The sequence below is a fragment of the Buteo buteo genome, chromosome 27, assembly GCF_964188355.1.
Source record: "Buteo buteo chromosome 27, bButBut1.hap1.1, whole genome shotgun sequence".
Classification (NCBI taxonomy): Eukaryota; Metazoa; Chordata; class Aves; order Accipitriformes; family Accipitridae; genus Buteo; species Buteo buteo.
The window spans coordinates 13,235,071-13,253,584 of NC_134197.1; the positions used below are offsets into that span (position 1 = coordinate 13,235,071).

General features: G+C 35.3%; 1 protein-coding gene across 1 annotated transcript in view; it reads left to right on the forward strand.

Annotated features, from left to right (window-relative positions):
- The window catches only part of GRIN2A (glutamate ionotropic receptor NMDA type subunit 2A), an 89,435-nt gene that overhangs the window by 23,537 nt on the left and 47,384 nt on the right, over positions 1 to 18,514 (forward strand). Inside the window, exons 3-7 of the mRNA XM_075058288.1 lie at positions 3,142 to 3,347; positions 4,806 to 4,974; positions 5,099 to 5,252; positions 9,965 to 10,090; positions 12,632 to 12,861. Coding sequence (XP_074914389.1) covers positions 3,142 to 3,347; positions 4,806 to 4,974; positions 5,099 to 5,252; positions 9,965 to 10,090; positions 12,632 to 12,861 — 885 coding nt within the window. The remainder of the gene's footprint in view (positions 1 to 3,141; positions 3,348 to 4,805; positions 4,975 to 5,098; positions 5,253 to 9,964; positions 10,091 to 12,631; positions 12,862 to 18,514) is intronic.

Genomic DNA, 18,514 nt, shown 5'->3' on the forward strand with positions numbered 1-18,514 from the left:
CTTGGCATGCTTTTTTTAACTCAGACATTTTGCTTTGTTGTCATAGGTAAGCCACTTTAACAGTCAGTGTTGAATAAGGACTTAACATTTGGGTTTGCACGCAAATTCTTACACTTTATAAGCAGACCTCTCTATAATGTTCTGAAATACGATGAGCATGTGTAGTTGTTATAACCTGTTGGTTTTTTTCCCCAAAGCATTTGAAGGTTTTAAAGGCATTCGAAACAGATATTGACTGGATCTAATACTAGATCTGACTTTGATAAGTGACATAAATGCTGATCCTGCAGGACACCTACATATGGATGCAATTTCATAAATTCTCTTTATTTGACAGCTTTTCTGTGTCATTTCAACCCTTCACCCTGTAAAAAAGGGATGCTATCAATTGCACAAGGATGTTAAAAGAATTAAATAATATATGAAGATACAAAACATTGTGTAAATAATTAATACCATTCATATTCTTAATAATGATCTTATAATTAGTTCTGCACAAACTAAAAGGCTTCTAATACAAATATAAAAATCCTCCATATTTTGACTACGTTTTAATTGTATAAAACTAAATTCTTATCCTCCACTTAAATGAAAAAGTGTTTTGATCATTCAAAACTGTAGCAGAATGATAGAAGTGTAACATGTAATTCTCAACAGTATAGCTATTTTAAAATCAAAATACCAGATAAAAATCGAAACAGCTCACTTGTGAGGCCAGCATCAGCAGCAGAGCAAATCCTGTGCCTGTGCTAACCATTTATTAATTAGAACAAACGAATCCAACAGAAACATTTCCCAAACAAAAGGACTGGCCTACAGGCTCTTTCTAATTATTACCCTTCCTCATTTGCCATTGTTAGCCCCCCAGCAAGGATTTTCAGAACTTTTCTGCCTTTTGCTTTTCTACTGTTCTTCATGACATTGATATCTTTCTCTTGTACTTTTTTTTCATTGTGCTTTCTGACACTGTGGGTTACTCATTGTACTGGCGGTAGCAGGGTGACCTGCATTGGACATGCTATTTGTGCACCATATAAAGACCAGATGAAGTCACTGTGACACCCTGGGACTGCAGCAGTACACCTCTTTGGACAGAGAAGTAGGGATGCCCCTAAGGCCCAAGGCAAGGTCTTAACTGTTAATTATTTTTTAAAAATAAGGTTACAAGGAGTGAATATTGAGATAAATCCATGGAATGCAACAGATAAAAAGTTTTGGAACTAACTTTAGAGATTCGCTCAACACATATCCCTGCCATACAGATACAACTGTCAAAAGAAATTAGCATTTCCCCAAATTCAGCTGTTTCAAAATATGTGCTTCAGGATTAGGCAGATCTGCCTTCTCCCAGAATCCTGTATCGAGTGATTTAGAAAGGCAGGTGCTGTCACTGCTATAGTCCTGACCACACAAATGCAACTGAGCCTCAGCCATGTTTCGTTTCTTCTTGCTGGTTGGAATAGGCAGAAGGTCAGGCACATTTTCCACTTCTGAAATTCATCGTATAACTTGGCACGTTTCCTGTTTGACTGAACTACTGAGCTGGCTGGAAATCTCCCCATTCCAGATGGCCAACTTCATGGCGTACGTAGGACATAGATATGAACGACACCGTGTAAGCTAACATAAACCAGCACAGGCTCTGCTGTGAATGCAATTATACACCATAACTTGACAATTAAACTATTTTTGCAATATAGCTGCCTCATACAGAGCTGAATAGATTTATTTCCCTGTATATGAAATAGTTTGTCTCACAAAGGCTTCATCCAGTGTGTTTTGGTTAAATTTCATACTAGAACTGTACGTATATATCCTGTGCCCAGTTCCCATTGATTTAGGCGTGAATTCTTAATTCCTTAAGATATTTCAAATTTCCTAATTTAAGTGTATAGAGATTTGGCATTTCTGCCTCCTACATTAAAGTTCAGCAAAACATCTTGACTTATAAACAGGATGGAAAGGAAACTGCAAAGGGCATGTGCTTATAGGCTTCCCTAAATAGGAATGGATATAAATCTTGTTCTTTGGGAGTTTTTGTGATTCATTTTAAAGTCTTTAGAAGACAGAAAGTAGGTGACAAGTTTTTTGCAGTTCTTTTTAGGACCCGAGTGTCTCATTGTACTGTTAATTCCCACCATTTTCCTTGCAAAACAAATATTCTAGCAGTCTCATGATTATGTTATAATTTGTTTAGCTTAAGCGACTGAAGAATTATTAAAATTCATTAGGTTATAAATTTTGTGGATTGCTAGCTCATTTATATTATCTGTCATCGCTACTCGGATAACAGATGCAATTAGATTTATGGATACAAAGTAGTTAAACACAACCTGAGGAAGAAAATGCTAGAGTTTTCAAAATATTTAAATCATATGCCTGTTTCTGGTGTTCTGGAGGTAGAAAGAAATGTAGCTTAATTTAGAAGGGATATTTTATAATAGTAAATAAATAGACAATTTTAATGTAAAGTGGGGTATGCTTTCTTAAACTGCCCCAACAGTTGGCATTAACTAAAGCAGAATAAAATACATTATTTCTAATAAGAGCTAAATCATGCACAATTGAACATGTGTTTGCTAAAAACATGGTTTGGCCTCACCCAGGTGCGATAGAACCCTAGGTAAAGGCTTTCACAATGGCTTTTCAAACTATAACAATAGGAGAGTCTTCTCTTTTGAGAAGATACTGAAATGATATTATTTTTGTTATCAGTCTGATGTGTATGTGTGGGTTAGTTTTCTTTTGCTTTTTTTTTTCACGAACTGTTTTCTTATTACTGCAGATTGGTCCTGATAGCAAATCTGGTTGCTGTTCTGGCTCAAATGGAAATGATGAATGTCAAATGTCACTGCAGCTGTAGCCAGGTGGTAGATAGTGTTAACTGATGTCATCCAGTCTTTATAAAAACTGTTATCTCTTAAAATAACGTTACCTCGTTTGTCTTTACCACAGTGCATTCTCTCACTTCATGCAATTACTAAAAAGTTCTAAAGTAACTTTGATAACAAAAACCCAAGACAGCTGTCTTTGCGATGTAATTAATTTCCTGTACCTGTATCCCAGCACATTTAATATTAGATGTCATTTGTCAGAAACAAGCAAGCATATATCAGCAGCCTGTGTGTCTTGGCATTTCAGGTGGGGAAATGGGAGAACAACTCACTGAGCCTGAAGTACTCTGTCTGGCCGAGGTACAGCTCTTTTGCAGACAGTGACCCAGATGATAATCATTTGAGTATTGTCACCCTGGAGGAGGCTCCCTTTGTCGTTGTTGAGGATGTGGATCCTTTGATGGAAAGTTGCCAAAAAAACACTGTGCCATGTCGTAAATTTGTCAAAATTAAGTAAGTAAATACACAGCATTCCTTTCTTTTTTTCTTTTTATTGAGTGCAAAATATATTCTCCTATTTTCTCATTCTTTCCTTTTTTTTCTTTCATTGTATAATTGTTTTCAGATACTTTGCTGTTCTTTTCCTCTTGCTTCCTGTCTCTGCCTTTCCTTCTGTATTTCATTTCCTCTTTATTTTTACCTTTCCCACATAGTATGCTCTTGTTTGCACATCTTCCTTTTTAGTAAGTTGAAAGGTTCTGGTTATATATATGTAAGTCACATTGAATTAACAACAAGGTAGTAAGCTTATAGTAAATTCAGTCAACTAGAATTAGCCGTTTGCAGTCACATGAAAGAAGATTGCATTCTAAAATAAGATTGTTTTAATGAGTTCTCTTTGAATTGTTTCCAGTTATGTTGAAATATGCCTGTTTAAATTAGTCTTTAACAATTTGAGAATGTCTTCTATTGAAAATGTATGTTTGTGCTGAAATTTGGTACAGCATAAACTACTCCAGCAAAAAATACCATTGTGACATACCATCTAGAGAAAAGCCCTCTACTTTGATTGCTCTATAACTTTGGAGCAGTTGTTAGAAATCAGTGGAAAATTTCTCATTGTGCATTTATCAGTGCTGTTTCATTCTGTGCTTCAGTCTACATATTTATGAACTGAATATAACAACAACATTTTTTTACTGAGCAGATGTTAGGGAATGTAATGCATGTTTCTGAAGATTTCCAGAGACTGCTAAATGGTTGTGCACATGCTTCCTGAAGTCCAGAGAAACATGGTTTTTGACATAACTGTACTTAGTCAAGTTCCAAACTAGTTTTATTTTAATTTTTAATTCTTTCAAAGGCTGTAAAATATTGCCTTGGCTTCTGAAGATGCTTATACTAAAAAGTTCTAGAGGTCATGCAATGAACATTTCAGAAAAAAAAAAAAAAAAGGAAAGCCCTCATCTTTGCACTGAAAGGGGGCCTGAAATTCACCTTCTCAAAGTGCAGAAAAAGGTGCGGCATCCATTTTCAGTATGGTGAACTGCTGTGCCTTTGTATACCTTACGTGTTGGGAAGTTCTCTAATAACTAAATGACATGTAGTCTTATGTCTTGAGAGTAAAAGTAATAAATGTTTAATCTAAGCCTAAAAGAAAGATTAGTAAGAGGAGCCTGTATGTCTTGATGGAGAAGTGAAGTGCAGTAGGCTGGATACTGCAGCAGAAAGCATGTCATACAAGGTCTACCATTATCTTCTATTTATCTCTCATCAAGCAACTGCATTATGATTAGTAAGAGCTACAAACATCATATAAAGCATACTGTGGATTATTTCTCCATCAATTCAGAAAAACATGGTCACTCACAAGTATGACAAGATGTTGTTTCACAGTATGCTGAATCTTGCTGTTGTGGTTCTTCTGTTTTTTCCAGTAGAAATGTTTATGTCTGTCTTCTCTGTTGACAGCAACACAACTAATGAGGGAACTAACGTAAAGAAGTGCTGCAAAGGATTCTGCATTGATATCCTGAAGAAGTTGTCTAAAACCGTCAAGTTCACATATGACCTGTATTTGGTGACTAATGGGAAACATGGCAAAAAAGTCAATAATGTGTGGAATGGAATGATTGGTGAAGTAAGTTCTGTTAGGTAAAAGAGCTCTTAAGTAAGAACTTAGCAATGTTTGGTTTTAATTCTTTTGGAGAATTGAGGTATTCTCTACTGAGTAATATTGGTGGTGTCTTCTCTTTGTGGATCAGGTGGTATATCATCGTGCAGTTATGGCTGTGGGGTCTCTCACTATTAATGAAGAGCGCTCTGAAGTGGTTGACTTTTCAGTGCCATTTGTTGAGACTGGGATTAGTGTCATGGTGTCACGGAGCAATGGCACAGTTTCACCATCTGCTTTTCTAGGTATGATTCTCCAATCCATCCAGATCATTTAATTGCATTTCTGTAGAGTTGGGTAGGTTTCGCTGTTCATTAAGCTATATAGTGCATTGACGTGCTTCTCTCAAGTTTTGAATTTTACATTAGGAAGTTTGTGCCATGTTGATGTGCCGATTAACATGGTTATTAGCACATGAAGATAGTGCTGTTGGTTTCAGATGCAGTGAGTGAAAACCAATGATAGTGATTTCAGTATGAAAAAGAATCCCCTCAAATCTTCAGTTCAGAAAATTACTTCCTCAAAAATGCTTCTTTACAAAGTAATTTATGCTTGTTTAGCCCATTATAAATGATTTCATATCTTTTAAACATTCACATTCACAAAATAATTAAAAAACCCTTGTAGAATAGCTAAGAAAAAGAGACTTCCTTATGCTTAGAAGAGATCTGACAGCTAATTTGATAACAGTTACCTCTGGCTTCTGAACACCATTCTACTGCACTAGAGAGCTTCTGAGTGTTTTCTCCATTCATGCAATTGAACAGTGGAGTTGTGATGATGCAGTTGAACAGTGGAGATATAGCAAAGAAATGAAAGGCTGGGCAGAAAGGAGCTGGGTTATAAAGAAACAGACTTTGGTCTTCTTTCCTTGTGTGCTTCTTGTTTCAATTATTCATTTCTCCTTTCATTATTTCCCTCTCCTTCTTTTTTAGTAGTTATTGTTTACTTCTGTATTGGGTGGTTAGCCTGGATTTACCTGAAGCTGAAAAGAGAATGAGCCATGAGTTGGATCAAAAGTGCCCAGAATGCTGTTATGTTCCTCATAGTGTATTCGGGCCCAGTATTTTTTAAAGACATTTTGCACAGGAAAATAGTGCAAGGGACACCAAAATCATTTCAACAAACAAACAAACAAACAATCATTATTTTCCAGGTATTTTACAGAACAGTTTAGTATGTTCAAGTCCATTGGGTGATCAGTGATGCCATTTTTGCATCACTGATTGTATGGTTTCTTTTTAGATTGCTAAAAAGTGTAAGTTCTTCACTTCCACTGAAATTGCTTGTAGCTAACGAGTAGTAGATTGTTGTTGTAGTATCAGCTACAAGTGGGCAAATAATTGGGTTTTCTTGCTCAAGAATCATCATTTAGACACAGCTTATTTCTCGTACCTGTTCCATAAAGGCATATTACAGAGATGATGCAAATAAATATAACACAGTAAGTAATCAAATAACTTCCCAAACACAGTGGTACCTAAGCATATTTTGTTGGTGGTTAATATTTTTGTTTAATGAATGAAAGACTTTTTAATGAAATTATAAGAGGCTGTACTTTTAATGAAATATTCAGATAGCGTCTTTTAATTTTTATAAGTCATTGACTTGTAAAGTTAATTCATTTTTAAAACTGCAGTTGCAGCATGTTGAAAGTATCATTTGAAATGTAAGTATTGGAGTGTTTTCTAAATGTGCTGCAAGTGCAGTTGATTTTTACTATGGACTCTACTTACCTCTTAAAAACCTGCTTACAGCTACCATCAAAAGAGAGGCTGGTTTTGCATTTTGCGCAATAACATAGTTATTAGATTTCTAAAATGCATTTAATTTTATTGGTTTGGTTGGACATATATATAATTCAAAAAGCAAAAATAACCTCTTCTTATAAAGCTCTATAGAATAGCATTCCTTTTGAAGAAATCTGATTTACTGCACCAATAAATCAAGTCTGCGCTCTCAGAACTATGTTCTGGTTTTTTAGATGCAGATGAAACTGCCACTTTACTGGAATTGACTGTGTATTTCAATAAGGTGTGCATAGTAGTAAAATGCTTTGCCATGTAAAGTACCGTCAGGCAGATAACTGAATTTATTCACAGACTGATGTTTCAGTTAAACTGAATGTCTAAGAATAAAGTCATCTTACATAATTTTTTGAAAAGACTTTTAAAAAAATCTGTCAAATACAATATTATTTTTTAAAACAGCACTTGATTACAGTTTATGAAATATCTGCTTTTGTGATTTGTTACTTGAATGTAGACAAGTACAGGATTTTGCCTAAGCTAGATTTTCCATTCAGTGGTTGTGTCCAGTAGATCTAAGTAACTGATGGGCTGACAGCCTCTTCCTCATTATCTGCTGTGTTCTGATTCTGATGTGTGTGTCTCCTTCAAATGAGAATTTTGTCCACATTAAAACACTATCATATCATACTAAAATTAAATTTATATATGCTAGATCCACAAATAGATTTTTTTAAAGATTCTGTGAAGAATTGATTCAACTTTATTTAAACAAACAGAATAAGGGAAACCTCAAATCCAAATTTCTATATTTTTAAGAGTGAAAAAGTTCATAGGTGAGGTCAGTTTTCTTTTCTAGAGGCATTGATGCAATAGGAAATCTATGCCCCTATTTATTTTATGTATTGTTTAAGTATTGGTTTTGGTGGTGGGAGGTAAAACTCCAAGTTAGTGGAGTAAGACATCTTTTTCATTGCTCAATATTCTCCATTGCCAGTCATTTGAAACATACACTGGCAAGTCATATATTAATATTTTTCTGCCATATCACAGCTTTACTGAAAATTCTTATAAAACCTGCTGCTTGCCTGAGGGAAGTTCTCTTTCTGTCCTTTGAGAATAAAGAACAGTGCTGAATGTGTAATTTGATCTCTAATATGACAGGAAGATTGACTTTGTTATTCAATTGATTTTGTACTTGTTCAATCTTACCGCTTGCTATTCTAAATAGCTTTTTAGTTTCCTATTGCTTCTTTTAATCCTCCACCTCATTACCAGACTACTTAAATTATTAAAGAGCATTCTGCTTAAACTATTGTTTATAGCTCACTTTTTCACATCAGCTTGTTTTGCCCTTTGCCTTATTTAGATTTTGTCAAATTACCATTGCTATTTCTACACTGTTGCTTTTGATGAGAGCTTTATCAGCCTTGCTTTCTTCTATGAGAATGCTGTCAAAATTGTATGTTAGTTTTATGTGAATTCCAATTTAATTCAGTTAATATGTGAATTCATAGAATATTTGTTATTAACTGTATTTGGCCACATTAATGTCCTTCACCTGCCTGCACCAGAACAAATCTTTCTCTGCCTTTTAAGAATTCTGTTATTTTGCTAACTTACGATTCTCGTCCAAACAAGTAATTATAGTAATTGAGACAACTTCATAACCTCTCTTAAAAATGAAATAATTAAAAAAAATAAAATACTGTTCCTTAACCTTATCTTAAAATCAGAAAGAGAACAGTTTGGCTTACAATTTCCCTGCCTTACCTTTTTAGTTCACATCCAAAATCACCAGTGGGGCTATTTGGAATTTGGTCTTTTTTTGGTTCCAAATTTCTGAAAAAAATGTAGCAAAGGCAAATGATCTCATGAGATTTCCATGCTTGGGCTGAAATGATTACATTTCATTCTAGTTCTGGGTGAATCGTTCCTGCTAACTCAGGCAAGGTTCAGATTGGGCTATTGGGCTCAGCACACCTCAACTCTCACTCATAGTCATTTCATGCAATAATGGAAGAATTTTCAGTGGTTCAAATTTTAATTTAAATTCAAAGAATGAAAAAGTTAGGATGGAGGAACCTCTTGGGCTTTCAAAAAAAGGCAAAGCATTGAAACACACTAATTTCTTGTCATTTCAAGTGCTTCTTGATTCTGTCTTAATTTGAAATAGTATACTAAGGTTTTTTTCTCACACTTCAGAGCATACTCACACTTGCATTATCTACCAAAATTAGGATACAAAATGTCCCCGAATAAGCTGACCTGATAAAGAGATATTACTTTGCTATACAAAACCTTTCTTACATATATCCTTATACCATGACAGCTACTACATGGACTCCTGAAATGATAGAGAATTTGTGATTGGGCAAGATGATATGTAAGAATTTTTTTTGTTATCACATACTATTACCATATCCAATCCTTTCAAAAAGTTGGTGCTTAGTCTGGTATTTGAAACTGCTTCTAGTTTTCTGTTCCAACCTACTTCTTTTACTTAATCACAGTTTTTCTGTCTTTCAAACTGACATTCAGTTTTCCATAAAAACCTTTTGATTTCAGAAATTTGCTCCCAGATGAGAATGAGACTTTCAAAAGGATGTGTTTGCAATTGGTAAAAACAACATCTTCATTGCAGACAGATGAAAGTAAACACAGAGAGAAAAAAATTCCGAAACAAAAAAATTTAGTTTGAATGCAAGTATTTAGCTTTTTTCCCTAACACTTTTTGTTGGATAGAAAAAGAGAGAGAAGTCTACTTCACTGAATTACCAAATGTATTAAACATATGCTTAATTGCTTTTGCTCTGCAGAAACACAGTCATAATGGTTGGACCATTCTGTTGATAAATGCATATAACATAGGATAAATAGAAATGGGCTACCTGATTGTAGACTGAATAAGCAGCGAGTCAAACCAATTATTTGCCACTCAGTGTCAGTGAAGGCTTTGTTGAAGAAAAGTGTGCAGCCTTTGGTTTCGAATTGTGACTTACATTTAAGATTTTGACTTAGGAATTTTGCATATATAAACTAACAGCAGTTCTTTATATATTGCTACTTAGTTACTTGCTAGCACTTTGGTTGGTAAATGCTAATCTAAAGAAAACTGCTGGGCTTGACTAGCTGAAGACATTAGAATTCTTGTGCTCAAATTGGATTAATGAACTGTGTTTCTGTTTCTCTTGTCTGTTTTGCTGCAGAGCCTTTTAGTGCTTCTGTCTGGGTGATGATGTTTGTGATGCTACTCATTGTGTCTGCCATGGCTGTCTTTATATTTGAGTACTTTAGTCCTGTAGGATATAACAGGAACTTAGCACAAGGAAGAGGTAAGCTTTGCATTTTACACAACCCTAAAGCTATAAAAAAATAATGTATTTCCCATCCCTTGCCCTCCATCTTTGAAAATAAATTTAACATAGGAATAAAACAGTAAAAGCAGCTATGAAACTATGTTTGCTCTTCATTTAAAATATGATTTCTTGAGGGCTTATATGTTCATGTTTGTATTCTAATTCATTGGAATAAAGACATATAGAAAGGTAAGTGATATCAGAGAGTTGTATTCAGGCAGTGTTTGGTTAGTATGCTGCATCATTTGTAGAGTGTCAGCTTAAAAAAGCATTGGAATAACTTCTACAGACTCCTGACTCCTATGAATTCACAGTTAGTTCAGAGAAAATGATCTAAACTGGTGTGGTTTGGTGGATAATCTGGAAAAATAGCACTTTACATTGTATGTAGTTTTATATAGTCCCTATAAAAAGTCTGATGAACTCAGCCTTGAAATAAGGCCAGTGGCAGAAGGGCATTGCTTCTTTCTGTGTAGCATCCACGGTTATAGAAACTTCATTTTCAAAATATACCAGCACAACAAATGTAATACCGAGTTTGCCTTTCTCAGTGAAAGCTGCAGTTTGTATATTATTAGCACTTTGACCTGAGAATGAGCATTCCATGTATTGTGGTGCCCTCATCCTTCCCTTTCTTTACTTACAGTTGAGAGTGTAGCCTGTTTTTAATTTCTAAATCATACTTGCCTCATTTTATTACAAGAGATCTTCCAGCTTGGTGAACACAGTTCTGGAGACTATTACAAACTAATGGTTTCTTTTAGATTATGAATGGCTTGGTCCCTGAAAAAGGGGATTATTGTAATGTTCAGATGATGTTATCATTTCAATGAGATGGTTAATGTGTAACCTCTGTCCAAAATAAGCACTGTGATTAGGAAGGGGATATCAAAGGTGAATATAGACACTGGGGATCTAGGGACTAGGCTGTTCTTTTCTGTGCCACCTTGTGTGCTGGAATTGATTATTTAGCATACTTACGGCTAGAAAGGCATATTATGGCACTAGACCATCCTAACTTAGCTCTAGAGCCTTGCCATGAATCCAGCTGCTGTTCATTTGAAACATGGGAAGCTTAAAATAATCAGGAATCTTTTATGTAGATTACTCCTTTCCCTAGGCCTTTTTGGCAGGATGAAGCTCAATGGTAATACAATCTCCAGTAGCATAAACAGAACTTTAGATTGCTTTCTTGGCATATACTTTCCTTATCATTGTTCCTCAGAAAATACATATTATCTGTGTACCAGCTCAATCTTAAATGGCTCTAGAAGGTAGTTTCATAAACCAAAAGTCAGCTCCATTGTGTTTATTTTACTGCACTCTATCCTCTTAGCATTGGTGCAGAATAGAAAGAGGATAAACTAATGTTGTGCTTGATTGCATTGTGAAAAATATGTACTGTATCAGAGAGCATTTCTACTGAAATGAGAACATGCACTGAGTATACCCAATTTGGGTTTTATTCTTTTAATAATAAATTATTATTAAAATAAATTATAATTAAATTAATAACTAAATCTGAGTTTGTAATGTGCATCCCCTTGGATAAAGGGACAGGGCAGGGAAGGAGGTAATATGACAGATGTCTGCATCAGAGCTTATTGTCTGAATTGCTATTTAATTGAAAAATAGATGCTTACAAAAAAGTCAAATAAGTCACAGTCAGGGGAGGCCTGTTTCTCTCCATTGAGGATAAAGGGCATCTAGATGACGAGCAGTATGTGATGACTGCACTCTACTTACCTAGAGCTGGGTAAGAGCAAACTTCCCTTTATTCTCATAGGGCTCTACAAATAAGGCCTTTGAAGTGGATAATAGCATTGCTAATCCACTTCTGCCGCTCTGAGGGCATGAGGGCATCACGCTGACCACTTCTATTTGAAGCCAGAGAACTGGCTCTGAACACGTGAGGTAGCCATACTGTGGTTTGCTCTAAGTTACGTATCTATACAGGTAGCTCTTTTGTGTTGACTTACTGATTTATCCTCTGAGTGCAAAGTTGCTTAAAAGTAGGTGACATATTCCCACATTTTGATCTTCAATATGCTTACATAAAGTTAAAAAAGCATAATGTTGGAAGACTGGAGATGATAACAAATAATTTGGGTGACAAAAGTACTGGAAGTGAATCATTAAGACTTAAACCCACAGTTTTCCATTTTACATGTTTGCTGGCACAAAAGACCGAAAGGGGCAATACTGTGCACATACCTTACTGCAAAAGACATATCAGTTTGCTTCTCCTTGAAATCTATGTTTTCCATTTTCATCTTAAAACTTTTGAACTAAATGCCATATAGAAAATGTCGAATTATTTTTTACAAATATGGAAATTAATGTCATTACAATAGAGAGTACCTATGGTAAATCCTGTCATTCCATTAGGAGTGCAGTGAATATGTATTGAAATAATTTTTAACTGTGTCTTTGTGAGTGATCTGTTGTTATTAGGTAGGGTATCTTGGCAAGGTTTAATTTAACTGCAACTAAAATAGCTGCTCTTTGCAATTACAGATCCCCATGGACCGTCCTTTACGATTGGAAAGGCAGTGTGGTTGCTCTGGGGCTTGGTATTCAACAACTCTGTGCCTGTGCAAAACCCCAAAGGGACGACAAGTAAAATTATGGTGTCGGTTTGGGCTTTCTTTGCTGTCATTTTCCTGGCTAGTTATACTGCCAATCTAGCTGCATTTATGATTCAAGAGGAATTTGTTGACCAAGTGACTGGACTGAGTGATAAAAAGGTAGGTCTTCAGCTCAAAAGATGCCAATGTCCCTTCTTCATAATCCTTCTACAAATTTGTGCTTTGTGCTACAAAAACTCTAAGCAAGATAATAAGCCAAAACTGGATTATTTCATTCTGAGTGTAACCCTTTACTAACAAACCTAAGACCCAAAGAATGAAAATATCAGACTGTTTTCAAAGTCTTTGAGTTACCTTTGCAAAAGTAACTGCATTAATTGAAAAATACCTTTATTTTGTGATAGAAATCAATTCCTGTTTGATTAAAAGGAATGCCTCACCAATATACAAAAGCTTGAAAAATGAAAAAGTCAGTTTGAATGCAGGGAAGGCATATTTAAAATTGTTTGAACATCTCTGTGTGGAATATTAATTATATATTAACTGACAAAATATTCATAAACCCAGCAAATATCCAGTAATTATCGGAAGCTTGTTAATGCTCCTGAAAAAATGTCTTTTTGCTTTCTATGTAGCGTGCAAGGAATTTGTAGAAAAAGTTCAGATTTAAAGTGGTGCCAGCACAAGTAAGCAAAGAGAAATGATAAAAAGTGATACATACTGTCTGTGGATGTTTGAATGTTTTCCTTGTATGAAATGGCAAGAGTAAATAGGAAAAAGAAACAAATAAGAAAATTGGGGGGTTTGTGTTATCACACTGAACTGAGATGTAAATTACATAGGATAAGGCACAGAATTTTGATATGTTTGTGGAAGATGCTTTCCTAATTCAAGAACTTTTGTGAGGATTTCACTTTGAACAGTAGTCTCTGATAGTTCACTTAAACCCTACTTGTTTCACACAAATTGACAAATAATAAATATGCTTATTTTCCATATTGTTCTAGCTTGACTGTTCATCTTTCTTCTACTGAAAGTATACTTCCCAAATCTTAGTACTTTTGAATTTTAATCAATAGTCTTATAAATCAGAAACCTAGCAATTACTTCTTTTTTATTTCATTTGTGTGACTGCTTTGCAATAGTGGTAATGCATGGAGGGATTGAAGTGCATTTGCAAAATTATTGTTGTGATGGATATGCCCAAAATACATGAAGGGCATGATGTTTTCAAGTTTGTGCCCAGTTGTTTTAAAATGAAACTAAATATTGACATTAAGAAATAATATTTAAATGGAGCATAGCACAGGGGAGAACTTCACAAGGGAATTTTCTCAAAGGACAGAAAATAAAGGAAATTGTTATTCAAAAGAAGGCAGCAGCTCAGATAGCCTTGTGTCTGTTTTTTGGTTTAACTGCTTTTTATGACCAGCCTTTGATTGATTGTCTGACGTATCAAACCATGAATTGCAAGCATGCCTAGAGGAAAGACAGATAAAAAGAAACAAAAAATGATTCTAGTTTTGTTTTCATTAAGTTGTGTTCTCGCAAAACCCTTGAAAGACTATGAAGACTGTTAAATATACCTCTAATTTAAGATAATATTCTTAGTAAGAGACAGATAAAAAGTATTCTTCTCTTGAGGATTAAAAAAAAAAGGATTTGAGAAATATCTTTCTCCTGTTTGTGAGAAAGTACAGAACATTTTCCTGGGAAGTCTCAGTTTTGGCAGAATTTGGCTTGCACCTGGCACAGCACTCGCATTCAGGTCTGCCAGTGCACCCTTATCTTCCTCTCTTTGCTGGCTGTTTGCTTCTTTCACCTATGGGCTGGGAAAATGTCAGTATTTGTTCCGTGGCTTTTGGCTAATAACTTCCTTATTTTTCTCATTTTTCTATTCTTTCTGCTAAGTAGGGTATTATTTCCACAAAAAGCAAAATAAAAATAGAAAAATACCATCTGTTTATGTGTGGACTGCTGATCATTTATTTGATCTGCCACCTTTGTTTCTATTTTACAGTTCTTCAAATTTTGCCTGAGGTGTATAAAGATAAATCAGGGGACCCATGCCTTTTCTTATTAAACTAAACAAGCCGGAACTCCAGAAAAGCAATGATCTATTTCAAAACGTTCTTCTTGTCATACACAGGTTTTGCCTCCTCCACAATCCTGAGGTTTATCGGATTTTAAAAATTCAAATAATTAAGGATAATTTATGGGAATATAATCTGATTCATGTTAAATTATTTTTCTCCCCTCTTTGCCTTGTTGCTGCAATGTTGTTAGTAGGACAACAATTCAGGAATTTGCAACAATTTTGCTGTTGTTCAGTAGAGAGCTCTGACCCTTGGTGCAAGCAAAGCGGTAATAGGCAAAGGCCAGTGAGAAGGGACAGAAGTATGGGTAAAATTAATTTTAAATAAATAATATCTAGAAGTTCAATAAATTTTTGAAAAAGCTTCTGGGCTGGTAAATCAGTTTACTATTCTTTCCCTCTCCCCTTTTTCCTGCTGCCACAACTGAAGAGTCAAGCTCTTTTGTCAATGCTGTATTGTCAATGCAATCAAGTATTCCCAGTTAGAGATACTGGGGTTTCTCAGCCAGCTCCACATGTGATAGACTATAGAGAAGAGAAGCCAGGACAAAACTCCTCTCTCTGAGCAGTCATCCCTCACTCTCCGCATTCAGTATCTTCCCATTCAGGAAATGTGTTATGCTCTAGCATCTGGTTCACCAGGTTTGCTAAACACATGACGACGTGCTATTGACCCTTCCTTGCTTTAAGATCTCTTGATAGTTTCCTCAACCTTCGTAAAGTTGCTAATGAATCTCTGAATGCCGTGTCATCCATGTGTCACCCTGAAATACATGGCACAGCATGTACTGGAGTTATTAGGGGTGGGTGTTCATAAACTCAAATGATTCACAAAATGAAAGGAAAATTATATTTTGACATTCTTGTGTATGTAAAAGATGTTTAAAAGCTTTGTGTTCACAAAAAGGTGCAGAAAATGAGTCCAAAAGTATCCAGCAAAGCTGGCATTTGTAGCACCTGTTACTTTTGAGACCATTTATGCCTTTTTCGTGTAGTGAAAGAGAAAATATTACTGAGGGAGAGTAGGTAGCAGTGGACAGAATTGTCTTATAAAGTGTTTGTCTGCTGTGATTCCTCCATACAGTCACATTTTAGGAAAAGTCCCATGTGTATGTGGTCTAGGGGATTCTCTTCAACATTAATAGGAAGCCCTAATTATGCCATTTACAGGTTACTTATTTTTGCAAGATTCACAGTATGTTGTAACCTTGGCTTTATATTTTTGTGCAACAAGATGTCACAAGGTCTATAGTTACTCAGAGATATGTCTGTGTGAAAACAGAGCAGGCTGAGGTCAAAGACAGCGTGGATGATGGGGTAGTTAGGGTGACCCTCTTACCCCAATCCATCTCTCCACTTCAATATTAGACCTTTACAGTGCTTTTTGAGGGTTGCCAGGCATAGATATTGACTGCATTTCAGTAACTGATGATTATAATAATAGTCTTGGAATTACTAATAGCTATATTTTTCAAAGATCAGAAATCAGATTGTCTGTGTTTTCCATCTGGTGAGAGAAGAAAGGAGAGAGTTCAAATATGGGTGTTTTTGTATCACTCGAAACCAGCCATAATTCCTTTAAAATCTGTGTTAGCAGAGGGAGAATATTTACTATTTTCTACTATTATTTCAGTAATGTTTACCACAGTTCCTTAAAATACTCCGGAACAATAACAAACAACTGCTCTGAATACCAGGCTTTTCAGGCAAGCATGCAAATCTTCAGATTAAGTCAGTATTTAATGTTTGTGAAAGATCACTTTACTAACTTCATGAAATTGTCAGTTTTATTAAGGTATATAGGTAAAACAAAATAAGAGCAAAAGATTGGAGTTTTTGTTGCCACGTGCCCCAGTTTTAGCAACTGGCAGAGCATGGGGAAACAAGAACAAATTGGTTAGTCTTCTGAATAACAGTAGATCTATCCACAGTTATGGTTCAAACAGGGGGCTTGTTCATTCAATTTAAGGATTTTATTAATGGTTAAAAAAAAATCAGCATTTCAGAAAATGTCTAGGAAGAAAATTGCTTCCTAGCAGACATGATATATTTTATTTCCCATCATGGGGCTTCAGGGAAAATGAGTACATGTAAAGACTTGATCCTTTTTTCTTTCTTGTCTCATGCCTGCCACATAGATCTTTGCTGCAGTCATAGAGCCTATATGCTTCTCCAGGACACGTCAGTTCACAGAATATAAGTTTAAAATTATTGATGAGAACTTTATACATCTTAAATATGAATGCACTGTTAGTAAAAAGATTTTAAACCCTTCCTTTCTTCTTTACAAGTAGTCTGTGAGCAGGCAGTAGCAGCAGACAATCAATTAAAAAAAAATTATCTCCTTGTGACTGTTAAAATTCATTGGTTGGGTGTCTTGTGCCAAGAAATTCCAGTCTGTGGATGGTGTTTGGAACTATTCACCTGCTTGTTATCCCTGTGAACTCTGAATGAACTAGTACGTTTTATTAATCTCTGCTCTCCTGCAGAAATGTTTTTGTGTTCCATGAATGTTCAGTTTGGGACAGATACCTCAATTCCTTCAACTACTCCTATGGGAGGAAACTCCTCCCAACATCTTCAACTCATATGAATGTTGTTGAAAAGTGAGAATATTCGGAACCAAACTCCATTTCTAAATTACTAGGATACTCCTCCATGATCTCCCTGTTCCCCCAAATCCCCTGCCATACCCCAGGATTAGGAATTGAGCTTGGAGAATGCTCATTACAGCCGAGTTTCCAAAATATTTCAGCTGTATGAACAGCAGCAATTTTTACAGGTCTTGAAATTGATGTTGTTTCTTTAATTATTTTTTTCCAGTTCTATTGACTGGCAAATTTGATACAGGTATTAGGAGATATTGGAAGCCATCTCACTACTTCAGGGATTCATTATCAGTAGATTTAAATGAAGTTAATAGCAAGCTACATCTGTATCAGTAGAATCTCTGGACATATATTTAAGAGCAGGGTTTGTTTCAGTGCTGCATAATAAACTCAAAAAAGGAGACAGCAAATATAGACTAGGAACCATGACTAGTATATAGTGTAATTTTAGTGCATGGGTCAATTAGTATGTGTAAAGTAGTAGCAAAGTAATAATTTAAACAGTAAAGCTGTGAAAAGGGAAAATGAGAAAAGTAAGACATCTGTTAGCTAAACGAATAGAGAAAAATAGAATTCATTCCTTTATGCTTTGTCAAAACATGCTTAATTAAAATGAAGCATTTAATTGTAGTTCTGTAACATGAAAATATTGTTGCAGCAATAATTTCATAGTCAAGGTTTGATGGAATTGAAAATACTCCCAGTTTTTGTATAAGCCTATTTGTATTCTCTTTGCAAATTGGCACTGGATCCTGGGAATTCTTGATCCCCTGAGACCAAACTTTAAAAAGAGAAATATTACATATGTAGCCCAAAGGAAGCAGCAGCTGTATAAATATTAGCTGTCTCTTGCAGCACAGGGTATGTAGATTGCTCTTCTAACTTCAACAGTAAAAACAGAGTGCATTTTACTGTGGAATTCATGGGTGACTGCTTTTATCAATGCTCAATTGAATTTCCTTGTTAGCCAATAGTTCCTCTAATTTGAGGGGTCTTTTCATATATTTCTTAAAGACACATTTTAACTTAATACTAAAGTGTCACTTGGTATTTAAAGGGAGATCTTGAAAAGGTGCATAAGAAGTTTTCAGGTCTGTTAGCAAAACTT